This window comes from Anguilla rostrata, chromosome 12 (assembly GCF_018555375.3).
Source record: "Anguilla rostrata isolate EN2019 chromosome 12, ASM1855537v3, whole genome shotgun sequence".
NCBI lineage: Eukaryota > Metazoa > Chordata > Actinopteri > Anguilliformes > Anguillidae > Anguilla > Anguilla rostrata.
In genome coordinates, this window is record NC_057944.1 from 13,503,838 (window position 1) to 13,522,981 (window position 19,144).

Below are 19,144 nucleotides of genomic sequence, written 5' to 3' on the forward strand. Positions count from 1 at the left end.
TCTCTGAAAGCCTTGCAAAAGCCTCCATTGGGCTTGAAAAAGGCGTGTCAATCCCATTCTGCTTAATGCATGTATTTTCAAATAAGTCGGTTATGCTTTTCACACATACAGCACGATTAACTGGGCTTTTTATATTACTGTTTGTATTTTGTGGGGGAGGGGGCTGGAGGGGCAGATTGAGCTGCCGTTTTGTGATGGGGAAGCTTTTAAAATCGCACATTCACGCACCATCTTTGAAAAGAAAACAGAACCCCCCCTCTGGTTCTGTCAGGCAGGGCGGGGTGGGGGGAGGAGGGCAACAGAGTCGGTGAAAGCCTTTTGTCCTTCAGGGAAAATACCGTGTCAGCACAGAGCAAGGGGCAATAGCTGTGGTCAAGACAGGAAAATGTAAAGATTAGGGAGGTGGGTGGGTGGGTGGGTGGGTGGGGGTCGTGGTGGTTCTTCTGAGAGCCTGTGAGCAAGGCGCCCGGTCATTCAGTAAACTTAAGACACATTGTCTGCCCACTGTCCAGATGGCCACTTGAATGAATTATCGGACTGAGCGCAATGCGTTTCACTACAGGGGCCCGCGGTCAGACTGTAGTGCCAGACCAGGAAGCCCAGAGAACTGCGGGCCCATGGAACTGGCCTTTCGCCCACTTCGGTTCTGTTGGTTCTGTTAACGTGTAAAAGTGGCCAAAAAAAACACCCTCCCACTCCTGAGAGTTTTTCAGGAGTTTTTTTTGCGTGAGGTACCGTTTTTGTCTGGGTGACTGTGTGTGTTTTCTCAACAGAGCTTTGGAATGATGCTTAGAGAATGACTGGCTATTTCTTTAATACATGTTTTTATTTGTAGGTCAATTAATGATGTTTTATTTTGACGGTGGTTATATATTATTAGTTGTTAAACCTTGATGGTCATCTGTTGATAATAGGTTGACAGTCTGTCTTCATTTTTTTGAATATGCGTATCTGGATTTTTATTAAATTTTCCAAATGTGTACATCTATTCTCCCTTGTATTTTTTCAAATCTACAATCCAGAACTATTTAATGAAAAACTAGCAGCGTGAAATTGTAGATGTAATGCAAAAGCTGCTGCAGGAGGCAGCCAATGTCTGAAAGGGTTACTGCTCTGGTGTGTTGCTATGGAGAGGCAGATGTTGCTCATAGCACCCATATTCTTAAGTGACATACAGAGTGCTTTAATGTGCTTTTATGAAATTGCAGACTCTTGCATCAAAGTCCTGTGAGCAAATAGCAAGGTCTTCATCAGATGTGATACCGCTCGCTAGTCAGCGCAGAATGGAAGTGGAGAACATTGGCCTTTTTTTTCTTTTCTTTTTTTTCTTTCTTGTCCCCAAAATGCCCAAGTGAGCTTACAAAGTGTCTCTACTGGAACATGACTGGGTGTTTATTCCATCTCAACAAAAACACGTTTCGTTTTCAACTTACAAAAATGCGAAGTTAAGCATAAAAAGCATTGTCTAGAAGTCATTAATAATAATAAAAAAACTAGCTAAATCTAGGCCTGCCATTAAAAGTATTGATATCAAAATGAGGCAAAGTTCCAACAAAGCATATCTTAGCTCACTCAAATTAAACAAGCTTTATTCCAAATCAGTGCTCCCCTATGTTTTCAAAATTATTTCAAGTAACTTGACCCTGTGTTTTTTTCATCTTATCACATGAAGAGAATGTGGTCTATCAAAGTTTATATGTCACATTAATGTCAAATGCCTATCATTTATAGTGGAACTAATCTGTGATTCAGCTGTGTTGCACCTAAGAATATTTAGAAATGACTATGTGTTTGAACAATTGTGTGCTTTCTGTGCTTTTGGTGTATGAAATACACATCATAAATAAAATGTATTATTATTATTATTAAATTCTTAGCAAATAGATTTTCATATTATTACATTGTTAATAATTATCAATTAATTATTGCTAATTAATCTGACCACAACTACTGTTAAGTGAACTATCCTGATAGTTGTAAGATTCAAATTTGTTATATAGCAAATTAATTTTGTGTTATATCTTCCATTGTAGTGATGATTGTATGTTGTGGTATAATCTGTTGTAAATGTGAATGTTAGCTCTAGGAAATGTCCATGGTATGAAATAGTCTATGATTTTCTATTGATATCTATTTGCAACAGTATTAGTTGTAAATATACAAGAACTTGTATATTGTGTAAAATTAACTTGACAACCAAGTTAATCAGTTCATCAGCTGTTTTAAACAGTAATTTAAATGTCTTTTTCCATGAGGCAACTTTTGTTATTTGACACTTTAAATGAAACAAAGTTTGAATGACCGCATTCTCTTCTGATGGTAAGGTGCTCAGCTGCTGGCTGGACGAAGCCTGCAAACGGAGTCTGAGGTTTTAGGGCCTGCCTTGTTGTCATGTAGCTGTCTGAGTCATGAATAGGATTTGGTACCAAACCCAGTAGCACGCACTGGTAATTGCAGTGCTAATTTTAGCGCTTAATTTTGGTGCCATCTTTACTAATGTTACACTCGACTCGTTAGCAAGATAGCTAACAGTAAACTGTCTGTTTATATGAGGTCAGACGGTACAGAAGTTAATGTTGGGCTGAGAGTCTGTGGTCATTGCGGTTATTTCTGTAGCAAACCCTGAGGAGTGCCAAACTCTCGATGCTGTATAGGTATGGGGCTCTCCAAACTGTAACTTGGCGGATAACATACCTGTCATCCCAGTTAAATATTTCTCTGATATTTCGGAGACCAACCCCTACATCCCACCCCCACCACCACAACCACAACCTCCAATCCTGGAGTACGCCAGACATCAGCACCTTAACTGAAAACACAAAATGTCTTTCATGACTTTCATTGGCTTTGAATGTGGTTTATATTCTCTCTAGGTCTCGGGTCAGTGTGTGGCTTGGTGAGGGTAGAGGGAGAGAATTGAGGCCACAGGGAGACAATAAAATAAATATGGAAGTGATACTGGAGGATGTGGACCTTGACAAAACCTGAAAGACTGTGACCTTAACTGAATGGGGATTCAGGGAGCGGTTAAAATGGAGGACGAAGTGCTTTGATAAATGGAAACAGATTTCAAGGTAGGAGAATTTCAGGGCGTTTGGTTTTGGGCCAGAATCGATGCCTACGACCGCTTTACATCACTCCGGTTACGCTTTGGCCTAACTGATTTCTCTGACAGCGTGAAAGGATGGCGGCTGGGCCTGGAATTAACGGAACGCGCGGCGTTACTTTACGGTTTTAAGTATTTAAAAGCGTAAACTCGACTGAACTCCGCACGTCTTCCTGACAGTTTCCCCCTGCTTGGTATGTGTCTGCAGTCTCTCATTCCCCGCACTAATTCCAATTTAATTGCCAGAGGCCTGAAGCCTCTTCAATAGGAGTAACAAATGGTTTGATTTTGTAGACTTCATCAGAGTGCATTTTAAATGCGACACGCTAACCCCACTCGAATGCCAATGAGGCCGCGGAGTAGCTCCCTGTTTACTAATTACCCCCTTTTCTTACTTCCAGTCACACTGCGAGAGATATCTGATTAAATGGGATTTGTGGGATAGGCGGACAGCGGAGCGGGGTTTTCTCCATTGTGGAGCGATCTGCAGACAAGGCGGGCCACGCGGAGCACTGTAAATTATATCCCCTTAAAGGCGCACTGCCCTTTCTCTGTTCCGCCCGGCGCCCGTGTCGCCTTACAGGAAATAAAAATCCGTCCCGATGACATCTTTGTTTTCTTCCGCTGTTTAATTTGTCAGAATGTGGCAGGTGGCTGGGAGTGGCAGGCGTTCCGTGTCAGAGCCAATATCGCCCCCCCTCCTCCACCCACTCACCCACCACCTCCCCCCCCCCTTCAATGGCTGATGATCGCTTCAGCTAAGGCTGTCAAATATTTTGTTTTAATAATTTAAAGACAAAATCCAAGCGAGTGTTGAGATTGAGAGTTTGGGGAGCAGTATGAATGTATTTCTCCATTCAGTCTGTAAATCGAAATAAGACGAGTATATTAGTCCATGACAGTTACCTGAAGTAATTAATATGGCCTCCATAACACCATCTGGCAGCATTAATCTCTCTGAGGAGAGTCCATATTCTAACATTGAAACTTCTGTTGTTTCATAATAGCTGATGACAGTGAAAGGAAATGTTGTTAAAAAAATTTTTTTAAATGTAATTACTCGTTGTTGGGCTGTAGCTGTTACTGGATAAAGAAGTAAAATATGTATTCAGTGTTGGTTTGTTTTCAGGTTCTAAAGCACCACATAAATTTGGATTTATTCTGTGATGCATGGGAAGTGCAGCATTTATTGCGTCAAATGGCCTAATTTTGCCACAGTGTAGCATAACGGTTAAATAACTTAGTCTTGCAACTATTAGGTTACGGGTTTGATTCCATTGTAAACTTTCCAAAATAAATAAATATGAAAAAAGCCAAACAAGCAATAGGTTTTAGGTTGTATTCCCTACTGGCCCTGCCATTGTACCCTTGAAATCTGGATTGCTTCATTAGAAATATCCAGCTGTGTAAATGGATTTTATGCGAAAGATCTGTCATCTGTGCAAGTCACTCTGGTCTGGAGCCTTTGCTAAGTGCTGGAATGAGATGTAAATGCGTAAAGGCAGACCAATCAGAAAGCAGCCTTTAACAGACAGTAAAGAAGCCCAATCAGGTGGGAGGCTGTGTGAAATGGAACCTTGATCTATACAACAGTCTCCAAAACACGTCCTGCCCACTGTTTAAATTGCACTGCTTGTACACGCAATTTATGTGTATTTTTTTATTTTCCCTGCATACTTTAATACTAATCATAGCCCTGCCTGCATGTTTTCATTCCTGTAGCTTAATGCATGAGAGTAAGTGCAGTTCTGGAAAGACCCCATAGTGTTTCATTGAGAGCTTGGCCACCGTAGAAAATGTGTCTTGATTGTCTTTGGATATGTAGTTAACTGTTAAGTTCAAGAACATATTAGGTTCAGCAGAAGAACGATACTGCTTAATTGTAAATGCTGTTCTGATTAGTTTTAAATGGGCAAACGCCACCTGGAGAACAGTTTTTTTTTTTACCCCCGTAGTCAAATTCCTCTCACAATAAGATTCAATATACCATATTTTGTTTGCTTTGGTCCCATTGTTTGCTTCTCATGTTTAATCCTTGGAAGTGTGAGAGAAGGAGAGATAAATGCAGAAAAGGAAAAGAAACGATGGATGGATGAATAGTCTGAAGAAGAGAGTGGCTATCCTCACTTATTTAACCCCCCTGTCAGACCTCATCTTGTGACGTCTGAAGGGTGAACAGAACAAAGCTCCATCACTGAGGCTAACAAGCTATTTAAAATCAATAACAAATTCCTTTGTCATAAGTAACCCAATCTTGTTGATTGTTCAGACAGAACAACAACACGAAAAGGTTGTCTGAGTAATGGCCAAAAAGAAAGTAATAACTGCTTTAGATGCATTATTGATTTTAACAGACTGAGCTAGCTTACACCATGGTGCCTAGTTTGAATTGACCCTCTCACTTAAAGCACAGCAATTGTTGATGACACGATTGACATACTAATCAGAAATTACTCCACCGCTTGAGCATCAATACTACACTGGCCTGCCGAGGAGACTTCCGAGAAAAACAGACTGCTCCATACGCTTGTCTTGAGATAGAAATTAAGACACATTCGAATGGGACATATGTTCTCCTCCAAATATGTAAAGGGCGTCTAACTTGTGAGACAAACCCATATGTGCAGGAGGTTACATTGCCAGCATTCATGGCCAAACACTGGTACATCCTGGTGGAGTCCAGGAAATTCTCCTACATAAGCAAAAGAAAAAGCTAATTCATGTAATCAGGCACTCGTGTAATCAATGTCAGTACTGTTGTAAGAACCACTCAACAACTCGTAACTGGTAACTTTCTTTACAGTCTCATTCTGAGGCTCTTCTGTGTAAACCTGTGGAGTTTTTTTTTCTTTCTGGTGGTATTAATTGATGTGTAACAGGAAACAATTCCAAGAGCAGTTCAAAGTCTGCGAGTCTGTGTGTGCAGTCGGACTCACTGAGCCTGAAATGGGACTGGATTCAATCTACATTTCTCTGGATACTGGTCAATCTCCCTGTCAATCATGGTTTCATTGTGTGGATGTGCCCCACAAATTGATCTTGAATATAACTGGGGGTGGTACCTGAGCAAGGCAGTGCATATTTGGACATAGTGTCACGCAGGGAGGGAGGGGTTTCGTAGGTTTGTCTGTTTTTTCATCAGCGTTGGTGGTTGCTGAACTGTAAATGAATGGATGGGTGAAAAAAAACTTAATGATATGATGGATTAGATTCTTTATTGACCTTCTAGAGGAAATGTGTTGTCACAGTTCATACACTGCACATGCCTCAATACAACACAACACAATATATACATAAATAAACACATGTCTACATCTGCATTTAAACTGTATTTATGAATACATGTTGACAGTACATGTAGATAAAATCCAGGCCATTAGCTAAATAGCATCTCTCTGCAAGACCTTTAAATATGGTGCGCTGTGACAGTAATGATTTAGACAAGTTGTAATAGTCCTGTTGTTTACTCGTAAGAAACGAATGTCGGTCCACTGGGTTTCTCTTCCTGCAGTAAAAGACTGCAGAAAAACAATCTAAGTGGTCCTTTTTCTCTCCAGTGAAAACCGCATAAACATGGCATACCGTGTCCTTTGTGCGCGTGCTTTACCGTTTCAACCATTATCTTCATGTGGATCTCAGGACCCACCTAAACGCCTCCCAGTACCCACCAGTTTGGGAAGCGCTACTGTAGAATCTATGTTATTGTGCGCTCAATGCAGCATCTTATTGACCGCTGACATTTACGGTGAATAGCACCGAGCTGTTCAAAGGTTTGCACCCCTAGCCACTTTCTGAATGTCGCGTTTCCTTGCGTTCATGTACCGTAGCATAGCCTTCTCCCTTTTGCTTGTCTATTGCCGTCTGGAAAATTTTTTCAAACGCTTTCTTTGCCCTGTATGCACGTTTTTCCGCTTGCAGAACCTGCGCTGCCGTCGTGTCCCTTTCGGGCTGCCGTAGTTTGGCCCGTTGCCGCGCCGCCACCTGTCACGCTGAGGCAGCAGCGGACGTCCCCGTGGCGGGGCTCCCTCTGGCTGAGTAGCTGGTCCCATTAACGGCCCCATTCAGAGCGCTTAAATAACTACCGCCCGCCACTCCAGGCCCATTAATATCATGTTTGGAGTGGAGAGGAGAGGCCCTCTCTGTGGGGCTGGCAGACAGTATAAATAGATAGAAGAGCAGAGGTAAATTATTCCAACAGGCAAGAGTAGTCGAGTCTGTTTCCTCCTACCGTGCCATTATTTTAGCTCACCCTCCCAGCCATTCTTATGTTTTTTTTTTTTTTCCTTTTCTTGGTGAAAACCTGAAAGGTTGGCTCTCGCACAGCAGGCACCGGTCAGCCGAGGCTGGACATGGCATTTAACCACACAGGGGTCAGGATTTTATTTAAGGGCTTGGTTATTGTCAAAAAAAACATTGCTAAATTCTTTAGTACATTTTCAGTACAAATTATATGACAGAGTACTGTACATGTACTGTTCTTTCTCCGTTCACATGTATGCACCTGACCTATCAATTAGCTTTCCTCCGCTGCAAAGCACAATTAGTAGCTCAGATGTTTGCGCACAATAGTTCCACCCATGCTACTGAGATTTAAATGGTCTGTGTTTTCCCGTGTTTCACTGACGTAGTGATGGTGGTGCTACATCCGTTTATGCGTCATCTTGTGACTGGCTGTCAGGATTTGGTACCAGACCGTGGTGCGCATCACACTGAAGACCAGTGTTTGAGAAGGACAAGCCAAATAGCAGCCCCATGCTTCTAATTGCTGGTGCATTCAGGACTCTACTTAAAATATCCAGGCCTGGACAGTGTACTCACCCCGACATCTGCATACACTGCGGATAACCATATCGTTTGTCGCCCGTCTCAGTGACTGTAAACATGTGAGCATTTGCATTCATTTTCTATGTTAAAGTAATTGGATATATTTTAAAAATAGCATTCTGTGCATTTCGTAGCGGCAGGTGTGCGCTCACACCAACCTTGAGCTGTACTGTCCAGCGCTCCCTCTCAATGGATATTTCTAGTCTGGCTTATCACTCACATGGCATCTTGAGTTAATGTTTATTTAAACTAAATAAATGAAACAAAACCTGAATGTGACATACCAGCTCTTGCAGTCTGTGTGCAGTATTTTTTTTTTTAAAGATAAAAAAGTCTCTGATGCAGAACATGGTGCATTTGTGCTCCGATATCAACGCAGCGATTCCTCTCGGAGTGACCTAATCACATCAGAGGTGTGAGTGAATTCTATTGGCTGCAGATAACTGATACGCTTATAGAACCCGAAGGCCGTGCTGAATCAAAGCCTGGAAAGGTTGGGGGAAAACATCTTGTGTTGCGTCTTCATAATGCTAAAGTCACAGTCAATGTGAATAGCTAAATGCATTTATTGTGCAGTAGAAGATACCTTAGCCTAGTACATTTACTTGTTGGCAAGACATTGTCAGTGGGGGTCTGTTGTAGTTTATGCATTCAGACCTTGTTCAGTGCATGTTAAAGTGTTAGCGCAGAGCGTGTATTGTACTATGGTCAGGTAGGAAGGTAGCGTGAGGGAGGTCATTGTGCATTATTCTGCACTGATCCGTGTACATTGGGAGCTGGGCGGATAATGGCAGACTCCATTTCTGGAGAGACAAACATTTGTAATGCTTCTTACTCCAAACTCTTTCTTAATTACTTCATTGTTTATTTATCTAGCTATTCACAATGTGAAGATCATATGATACAATTATTTTATTTCTTATACACAGAATGCAGTTCTAGGGAAATGTGCGGGTGTTTTAAACTGCGCAGGATTCAATTAAAAACAGCAGTAAATTGCAAACTGCAGTAAAAGCTAGGGGGACATATTGATCCCCACCTGATTAGGCTTAAATATTAGAACATAAGAGCGTATAAAATTGTGTGCGGAGGAGAATAGGCCAGTCAGCCCATCTAGACTCATTATTTTGTTTGCAGTATAGAGAATATTCATCACTCCATCAGTCTTGAGTATGCTTGAGAGTCACTGTCTCCATTTCATGGCCTGGAAAGCTGTCACATGCTGTATGACAAGCGTTTTCTGCAGTCTGGATCACACCGCAGACTTGCATACACTGTTGTTTGCAAAAGACGTCAGTTATCACCATGGCCGCCACAATCCCTGGTTAGTGTGCAAAGCATGATGGTGCGGCTAAGGGCCCTTGCCTGGTTCTTGATTTTGTGGGCCTTGTTTATATTGAGGTCTCACAGTCATGGTCACCGTCAGGGGGCAACAACCGGTCACGTTGTCCCAGACCCTGGAAGAGGGGGGTCCCAATATGTCTGTGAATTTGGAAATCTTACTTTCCCGGGCCTGAGAATAATATTATATCATTTTGTCCGGGAATTCGGGAATTTCACGCGACAGTGCTGCTCTCAGCTAGTCTTCACTGGGTTCCATTGGAGCATACCAGTTAACTATCGGGTGTGCCATGCCCTGCGCTTCAAATTCAAACATCTATTACGTTGCTCATCCGCTGTGTGTGTTGTACAATTTCTGCATTATGTCTATCTCCAACAGCTAAAAATACTGGTTCTGTGGGTTTTAGAAGCCTTCAAAATTGAATTATAGAGACTTTTTAGAACAGAAATGGACTCTGTCCTAAAAACTGAAAACCAGGCAGGAGGACTGTTACACACACAGGCCATGTCAGGACCTGGGAGAGAACACGCACTGTTACACACACAGGCCTGATGACACACGCTGTGACCAACTGATGCACTCTGGTGTGTCATCAGGCAAGGTCAGGCGTGCAAAATCCTTTTAGCAAAATTTAAAAGTTGAAATGAATTTTAAATGTACAAATCCTATTCGCAAAAGCCAAAGTAAATGTCATCAAAATCCATACCACTTAATTAAAATCCCGAAAGAACATTTAGGCCTACTCTTGACACGTCATTTCAACATCAGTACGCTGCTCACTTTTGAGAAGGATGTGTCGTGAGGTTGTGTAAATTTGGAGTGTGTGCCGCTGAAGGAGAAAGGTTGGGAAGTGCCGGGGTGCAGCGTAGGATGAGAATGGCCTGTTCTCTGCTGTATAGGCAGTGGTGTGCTCCAGTGAGCTGCAATGGCACTGTGGCCAGGAGTCAATGTTCCAGTCTGCTGTGTGCAGGAGGATACTGTGTGTGTCCGTGTGATAGTGCTTCCACACAAGCACGGGATGTGTGTGTGTGTGTGTGTGTGTGTGTGTGTGTGTGTTTGTATGTGGGTGTGTGTGTGTCGTGACCTCTTCACACAACCTCCACTGACTGCCCAATGTCAGTTTGTTCCGTAAATTTCTTATTCACGGTCACAGCTAATAGAGAATCAGTCTTTTGTTGTTTATTTCAGGGTCATAATGTGTGTCAGTACAAGTATAAGTTCTCTTATACAGATCTCAGATGAGCTATAAAATGTGAAAAAATGGGAACATGTTTCCAGGAAACATCAAGCCTTCAAAGATCAATTAAGTCTCAGACTTTTTGAACTGAGGTGGCATTTCAAGTGTAATGAAGCCAGAAATTAATCGGGGCCATTCATTATTCTTGCACTGAATTATTAATAATAAATACAAAAATATTAGGTCAGATTATTTTTCCTAGTGACCGATTATGAAGAGAGCGAGAGGAGGATTTATCGCACCCGCGATGTTAGAGCGTCATGCCCGCCACTCAAACGCGCTGAAGGGATTCTCCTGGAGGGAGCTCCGATCGATCAATCCCTATTCGTTGATTAAACGAGAAAGGAACTGGGGATGAATAAAGCTACGGGGATCTAACCCAAAAAACTGGAGGGCTGAGGTTGTACATCAACACCAAACCGTCGCCGTGGAGTCCTGCTCTGTGATTGGGGGAAAAGCACGCGCCTGGATCCTGCCGTGATTGGGGGAAAAGCACCGTCGCCGTGGAGTCCTGCTCTGTGATTGGGGGAAAAGCACCGTGTCTGGAGAGTTGTTGTTTTTTTTTTCTTTTCTTGGGTGTTGAGGCAAATGCTGATTGATTCAGCGGGGAGACAGGCTCAGTCTCGCATTTATGAACACAAGGCGAGGGTTCTCATGGATTTTTAAATTAGTGGCAGCTTTGCAGGAAAGATGCAGTATTGACTGATGAAACAGAAGCTCAGTTCCAAACACTCAGGTTTGCTAGCGGTTTTTTTTTTTTTTGGGAGTCTGGTAATTGAAAAAGTGTGTGTGTGTCTGTCTGTCTGTGTTTGTGCGTGTGTGTGCGTGCATGTGTGCGTGTGTATGTGCTTGTGCGTGTGTGCGTGCGTGTGTGCACAGGCATTGTGTGCGCATGTGTATATATACGTACATGTTTTCATACACACATACCTTGCTGTTTCCTTGTTTGTGATATAATCTCTTCTGAGGGGTGTGTGTGTCTTTACATGAGATCCCGTGTCTATCCTTTATGCAGGAAGCTTTGTTTAGCATCATATGATATGGACCATATCTGATGTGATCGTGGCAACTACAAGTCAGTCTGCCATAGGTGACACCATATGAACAATTATTTGTCTAATTATCCGAGTCCTTTGAGAACAATTTACAGTATGTAATCTTCTGTTTTCATGATTATTCCCTCATGACATGATCATTCGACACTTTTTACATGTCCTCACACAATAATATACACCAAGTTGAATGAAGTAGAATATAGATTTTTTTAATGATTAAAAAAATAGGTCCCAGTGCTGTAATAGCTGAGAGGCATTATCTCTGCTAGGCATAACGTATGCAGGATTGTGCATGCAGTAACACTGCGGAGGGTCGGCAGGGACATGATTGCTTTTTTCAGGCGTTTGCAGAGGGTGTGATGGGGACCCCATGCTGGCCCTTGGCCTCTGTTCTTCATAGGCTTTGACTGCCCCTGTCCTGACCCTGGATTAGTCACAGGTTCTGTACAGAGTAATAGGAGTTATGATTTAAGGCTGTGTAAACTACTCCTGTATCAAAGCAGGGGGAAATGAATGGCTGGAGCTGAATGGCGAACGCCGCGGGCCCCAGCTCAGACGCGGTGCTCAGTTTCAAGTGTCCGATTTACGTGTGTGCTTGTGTGTGTGTGTGCGTGTGTGTGTGTGTGTGTGCGTGTGTGTGTGTGTGCGTGTGTGTGTGTGTGTGTGTGTGTGTGTGTGTGTGTGTGTGTGTGTGTGTGTGTGCTTTGTGTGTGTGTGTGTGTGTGTGTGTGTCTGTATTGATTTCTCAAGCACAGCATTACTGTTGTCTGACTGTGCTTGTTCACAGGTCCTGACAAGGCCTGTGTGTATAACAGTGTGTTCTCTCTCAGGTCCTGACATGGCCTGTGTGTGTAACAGTGCGTGTTCTCTCTCTCAGGTTCTGACATGGCCTGTGTGTGTAACAGTGCGTGTTCTCTCTCTCAGGTTCTGACATGGCCTGTGTGTGTAACAGTGCGTGTTCTCTCCCAGGTCCTGACATGGCCTGTGTGTGTAACAGTGCGTGTTCTCTCTCTCAGGTTCTGACATGGCCGTGTGCGTGTATAACGGTGTGTTCTCTCTTCTCTCCCAGGTTCTGACATGGCCGTGTTCTGTCTGCTGTGTGGGAAGCGGTTCCAGACGCAGACGGCCCTGCAGCAGCACATGGAGGTCCACGCCGGCGTGCGCAGCTACATCTGCAGCGAGTGCAACCGCACCTTCCCCAGCCACACCGCCCTCAAGCGCCACCTCCGCTCCCACACGGGTGAGTACAGACCCCGCCCCTTTTCAGCAGGCCCCGCCCTCAAACACCGCCTGCACTCACACAGGTGAGCACAGACCCCGCCCCTTTTCAGCAGGCCCCGCCCTAAAGCATCACCAGCACTCACACACAGGTCAGCCTGTCTTTTCCCTTTACTAAATATGGTGGAAGAAATGACAGGAGGAACATTTACTTTTTTTATAGAAATGTTTTCTTGCCTGCCCAGGCATTACTAATGAGTTATGACAGGGTTTTTTTAATTTATTATTATTTATTAATTCTCATTCAGTCCAGAACACTACTTCCTGCATAATGGTCTAGTTCTCACAGACGGAAAATGCTGCTCTCAACCATTCAACCTCTGCTCTCACCTGTTACTTCCTCTCAGCATCCGTTCCTTCCTGTGACATCCTGTTCATTCATCTCACCTTCTGATCCTTCTACTGTTGTTCACAGAGGAGAAAAAAAACCCACCCCTGATTTTAAAATCTTAACAGAAACCGCAGCTCTTTTGTCAAATTTGCCGAATGTTGATTCATTAGATGTCAGATTATTCAGCGCCCACGCAGATATATTTAGAAGGGTGATTGATGCTGTTCACCTCTGAAGGGTGAGGGGCTGTATGCGGGCGTCAGGCCTGCTGTTAACTGCGGTCAGTCCCCCCCCGGGCGTTGGTCCACAGCAGTGGGGAGGAATGGGGCCTGCAGTCGGGGCACAAATTAGCGTAATTCGACAACTGTGGCTTTGGCGGGGCTCCAGGGCTGGGGTCGGGTCTGCGGTTTGCTCTACCGAGAGGAGAGAGGATTGCTTCCCCCCCCCATTCCCCTGGCACCACGCCAGGCCCGAGAGAGAGAGAGAGAGAGAGAGACGGCGCTGCCTCCCGCCCGCCCGCCCTCCAAGCCTGAGCAGGAGAAACCTTTCTTTCCCTGGCCTTGGGCCTTCCCCACCTTCGCACACATTTCCTTTCCCCTCTCTGTGCTGTCGAAGCTCCCGAGGAAGAGGAGCGGCGGCTGTCGCTCGCGGCGAGCGTCGCCGGGGGGAGGGGCCAACGTGGAGCACGTGACGGGCTCAGGGCAGCGGTGTGTGTCGACCATCTTGGGCAGGTTGCACTGCAGGAAGTGCAGATTATATTTCAGGAAAGCAGAAGAGCACCCTAGTGCATTCTATCGATCTACAACTCACAAAATGTAGACGTAGAAGTATTCTTCATCTCCATTTGCTCAAAAAAGGGCCCCAGTGTAGTTTTTTTTTTTTTCTAGTCCAGTAAATTCAGTCTTTTTTTTTTTGTTGTCCATGACAGTTGTTGCAGCCAAGCCGACAGCTGTCTTTCAGGTTGGCTGCTGTCTGTGTTTGATTGCTGCCTGTTGATGCTGTAATGCCACGCTCAGAAGCAGATTTACTTGCCAATAGAATTTCTGCGTGGCAGGAGGGAGAGAGGGTCTGATTCGAGGAAGATGAGCGTGGCTCAGTAATGCTTTCTGCTCGTTGACCCCTGGTGGCAGCCGCGTCTGTGAGAGCGCACCACGGGAGGATGGATATGTTAATGTGGAGAATCGGGGATAGGCAGAGGTGGTGATGGCCTGCTACTGCATCTCTGCGCTTGAGGGAGGGAGTATGTGTGTGCATGTGTGTGTGCATGCATATATAGGTGTGTCTGCATACATATATTTCTGTGTCTGCGTGCATATGTGTGTCTACACATGCATATATTTATGTGCGTGTGCGCTTGTGTATGTGTGTGTGTGCATACATATGTGTGTCTGCATATGTTTGTGCGTGCATGTATGCGTGTGTGTGTGTGTGTGCGTGTGCATGCGTGCATATATATGTCAATCAAATCAAATCAAATTTATTTATAAAGCACGTTTAAATACAACCCACGTTGACCAATGTGTGTCTGTATGCATATATTTGTGTGTGTGTGTGTGTGTTTGTTACAGCAGTGCGGTGGTGTTCTGAGCGTCATGGCGACTGTGTTTAGCCGTTTGGCCATTCACACTGAATGCAGTCGTGGGAGCGGTGCCACCTGCATGCATCAGCGCCGGCTCATTAGCATGCGGCTGCTGTCCCCTCCCCCTCCGCTCACACTCTGTCCTCAGGCCCTATGAGGGGCGTGGCTGGCCGTGTGTGCTCCCGGCTGTCTCTGATGGCGCCGGCCAAGCGCAGCCCTGCTGCTGAAGGAGCCCTGTGTCATGTGACACGTCTCCAAATCCCGCCGCATGCGAAATGCCCCCACGTCTCTGCCATATCACCTCTGCAGAGCCCCTGCCACAACAGTCACCTGCAGCGTACCTTCAGAGGCTGCTTACCTGCTCCTTCAGCAGTCCCAGCCTCAGAGTACAGTGTCACTTAACACCAGGAACAGTGTGCGTGAGCTCACTTCCTGTGCTGTAATGACCTTCAGGTGCCCAGTTAACAGGCTATATGCAGGTTGAGCCAGCGTGCGCTGCGTTTCTGCTTGGGAAACTGGGGAATGGAGACTATGCTGGATCAACTAGTTGTTTTGGGGGATTATTATTTCCCCTGGGGCGCACCAATCCGCTCGCTCTTTGACGGGCTGTGATTGTGGCAGCGTTCACGGTGACAGAGAGGCCAGGGCGTCTCATGTCTTACAGCAGCATCTGCTGATGGCTCTATTCAGACCGACACTTCCCCCCCCCACCCCTACCTTTCTCCCCCTCTTCCCCTCTCCCCTCATTCAACCCCCACCTCCCCTCACGGCACCCCCTCTTCCAGAACGAACCCAATCACCGCCGCCGCCGCCGGTCCATTTAAATGTGAACAACATTTAGGGGCATCTCGAAAAAGCGCGCCGGCGGTCTCTTTACGAGGGGGAGCGGGGGCCAGGCCGGGCATGACAGCACATAACGAGAAACGCAATTTATTCCCCGGCACGAGCGGTCCCGGTCAGCCGGATAATGAAACGTGTAGGTCACCGCTGATGACTCAGACCCTCGCCGGCGGAGCGAGAGGCATTAGGCGGGCGAGAGCTTTCCGCGGCGGCGGCGGCGGCGGCTCCGGCTAACGCGCCGGGAGAAAATTCTCCATCGCCAGGTGCTTGTCAGACAACGGAAAGCAATTAGCATGCGGCGCCGGGGAGAGGAGCCGCTCGCGCTACATCATAATATCACGGATTATTGGCGTTTGAATGGCCATTACCGGCCCGGCCCGGAGCGGCCGCCCGCTCCCGCTTGACCCGAGGCTGCCCGCCCTGCGACGCCTGCTGGGAACGAACGCCATCGGGGAGCCGCGGGACAGCGGCGTCCGGCCGTGCGTCACCTTCCCCCGTGATTGGTAATCGTGCCGTTCCCGTGGGCTGCTATAAACGCAACAAATGCGGCGCTTGTTTTTTTGTTTGTTTGTTTGTTTGTTTGCGTTTTCGTTTTCCGCTATAAAATAAACAAGGCGTGATTTTTTTCCTACTTACCGTTTTCTGAGAATAATATAGCTCTCGCATCATGTTTTTTCCCCCCCCTGTGTTTTATGTATTTATTTCCAGCCTTTTAAAATGAAGGAGCTGTGATTTATTTATTTATTATCTTTGACGAAACAATGCGACAGCTTGGTGAGCAGGCGTTAGTAACGCGCGACTTCTCCCCGTTAAGGGCTGTTGGTTGGGAGCTGGCTGGTCTGCGGTCTGCCGTGGCGTGGGAAAGGCGGGGAGCGTCCGGTGTTCACAGCTGTGCCCTCGTCGTGTTCCCCAATGTTTCATCATTTTCCGGTCGAATCAGACCCTTTTAACTTCTCTGACCGGGCTGGCAGTGCTAATGCAGGAGAAACTACCAGATTATTTTCTGACTTCATAAAGTAAACTAATAAACAAACATGACCTGGTTAGAGAGAGACTAAGGGTTGTGTTCACTGTGACCACATATAGAAAATGGTGGAGCGAAGGGTGGAGCAGGTCTTTTTTTTATCATGGCTTTAAATATCAAAAATGAAAGACGCAGCTGAATCTTACTTTTGTCTTTGGGAAGTGGAATCGATGATGAATCTGTATTATTACACCTATTAATGGAAATAGAATCTGTCTTCCAGTGTTTAAAGCAAGAAAAGCCATGAATTTGACAAGTACAGAGAAATTCAGAATTTATTCTTTTATTGATGCATGAGCACAGTGTGGCAGTTAACAATTATCTTCTTCAGGATGCCTGACCATGTCAAAGAAAGCGTGAAAAATGAGAGACTGGCAAATATATCCCCAGCGCTAATATGATTAGCTCACTAAGTTAATTAGCCAGTATTAACCAGCTGGACTGTGAAAAGCACCATAGAAAGATCTCCAGCCCAGATTGCGCAGTCCCCCGGTGGAGCGGTGAGCGCGCCTAGCCCTGGTGCGTGTGTTTGTACGGAGCAGGTGATTTGCCGGAAGCTCGACGCTGACCCGTGACCCCGCCCTCGTCCCGCAGGTGACCACCCGTTCGAGTGCGAGTTCTGCGGGAGCTGCTTCCGCGACGAGAGCACGCTGAAGGGCCACAAGCGCATCCACACCGGGGAGAAGCCCTACGAGTGCAACGGCTGCGGCAAGAAGTTCAGCCTCAAGCACCAGCTGGAGACGCACTACCGCGTGCACACAGGTCAGTGCCCGCCCCGCGCTCGCCGTCTTAGGTCAGCTTAGAAACCGCACAGGGGTGCTTTTACCTCTCATAGTGTTAATTAGCGGTACACTGGTCGGTAAGGCACCCGCACACACGCAGTCCGAGTGCACTACAGCTAGACCACAACATGCCTCTCCTACACCCATCCCTTAGTCAATACGATTTGTGCTAGGCCACCCCCTGTCAGAGAGGCCTCTGCCGTAATTGGCTGCTCGTTGTCGGCTCCGGGCCGAGCGCGCTCAGATAACGAGCGCGGCGACAAGCCTGCAGTCGGAGGCCGGCCGCTCGCCGAAGGAGCCGGGCGATGAGTCATTGACACGGGCGCCCGGCTGTCGATGGCCGATCGATCCCCAGCCTCCGTTTGCCATTCATTACCGCCCGCTTCCTGTTTGCGCCGCCGCCGCCGGCGAGGGGGCGTGTCCCCCCGGCCGCGGCTCCGTTCTGACACGCGCCGTACCGGCGGAGAGAAAAACCCTGAGGTCGTCAGGGGTCAAAGGGCAAAGACGCCGTGAGAATCGGAGTCCTGCGCTGACTCAAGCCCTCAAACCTGCTGCCCTGTGGGCTAGGTATGAAATGTGCAACATATTCTGCTAGTATCGCTTGACAACCACTACAATGGAATGGAGGCCGTCCCTGCCAAGTCCCCCAGATGGGACCTCCTTAAAGCACGGCTGTTTGTATAACAGCCACTGGACTTCCCCAGCACAGAACCTACCCTTTTCACTCCTAATCAATAATACAGTAAAGCTGGGGAGAGTGCAGAGGTAAAAAAAAATAGGTGAAATATTGTAAGTGGTATTGCAAGGTAGACACACATGTTGTCAAGTCTGAGAGTGCAGGTGGGGCCTGGTGGCTACAGGCTCAAGCCTCAGCCTTGTCCTCCGCTGCAGCGGCTAGATACAGCTGGCCTCACGCCATCGGTGGTCGCGTTGATTCAGTGAGTTATGTCAGCTCCTCCCAGTGACCAGTCCCCCCCAGGCTACCAGCCGATGTCAGTGAGATCCTCTCTGATTGGCTCTTGCTCTTTCTTATAGTACCGTTCGACCCGTAGCATGTAAGGTCAGTGTCTTGTTGGTGAATGAACTTGCGGCACACTGGTGTGAGGATATGAGAGGCAAAATGTGATTTCCAGACAGTGGAAAGCAATAAGGGGGGGAAATAATATTATGTAAAAAAACCCTTTCCATAAGAATTAGCCATGTCATGAATGTATATTGTGATACATTGTCCATAACGTAAGTCAAACATTCAAGCGAATGTTGAAAACGCTGCTGGATATGCTCGAGGTAGGACGCGGCGCGGTTCGTAAATCTGAAATAACACCCGGCAGATGGAAGAAGTTTTCCGCGGTCCCTGTTTTGCACCTTACTTTAGATCCTGCGTCAGACGGGAGTGTTACAGCGTGCGACACATCCAGCTTCCCCTCGCCTGATCCCCATGGCACAGAACAGGACCCGCAGTGCTGGGGGTGGCAGAGAGAGTAGAGAGGAGGCTCGGGGAGCCATTTTTGGCCTGACTTCGTGTAGGGGAGAGCGGGAGGTTCTTAGTGAACCTCATGCTGCTTCTGGGCTATTGAATTGGGCGAAGGTAAAAGTAACATAAGAACTAGTTCTTCAGAACTCCTTCCTCTTGGGTACAATCTTATGTATAGCATCTCTAATTTCCTTCTTTTTTTTTTGTAAACACACCCCTGCTATTAAATGGTAAAAGGTGAACTTCACACAAAAAAACAAAAACAATTATCA

General features: G+C 46.2%; 1 protein-coding gene across 3 annotated transcripts in view; it reads left to right on the forward strand.

The window, feature by feature from the left end:
- Positions 1-19,144, forward strand: part of zbtb16b (zinc finger and BTB domain containing 16b) — a 111,332-nt gene that overhangs the window by 86,349 nt on the left and 5,839 nt on the right. For all 3 annotated transcript variants that reach the window (XM_064303812.1, XM_064303813.1, XM_064303814.1), the window contains exons 5-6: positions 12,634-12,804; positions 17,211-17,378. In XM_064303812.1, the coding sequence (XP_064159882.1) occupies positions 12,634-12,804; positions 17,211-17,378 (339 nt within the window). The remainder of the gene's footprint in view (positions 1-12,633; positions 12,805-17,210; positions 17,379-19,144) is intronic.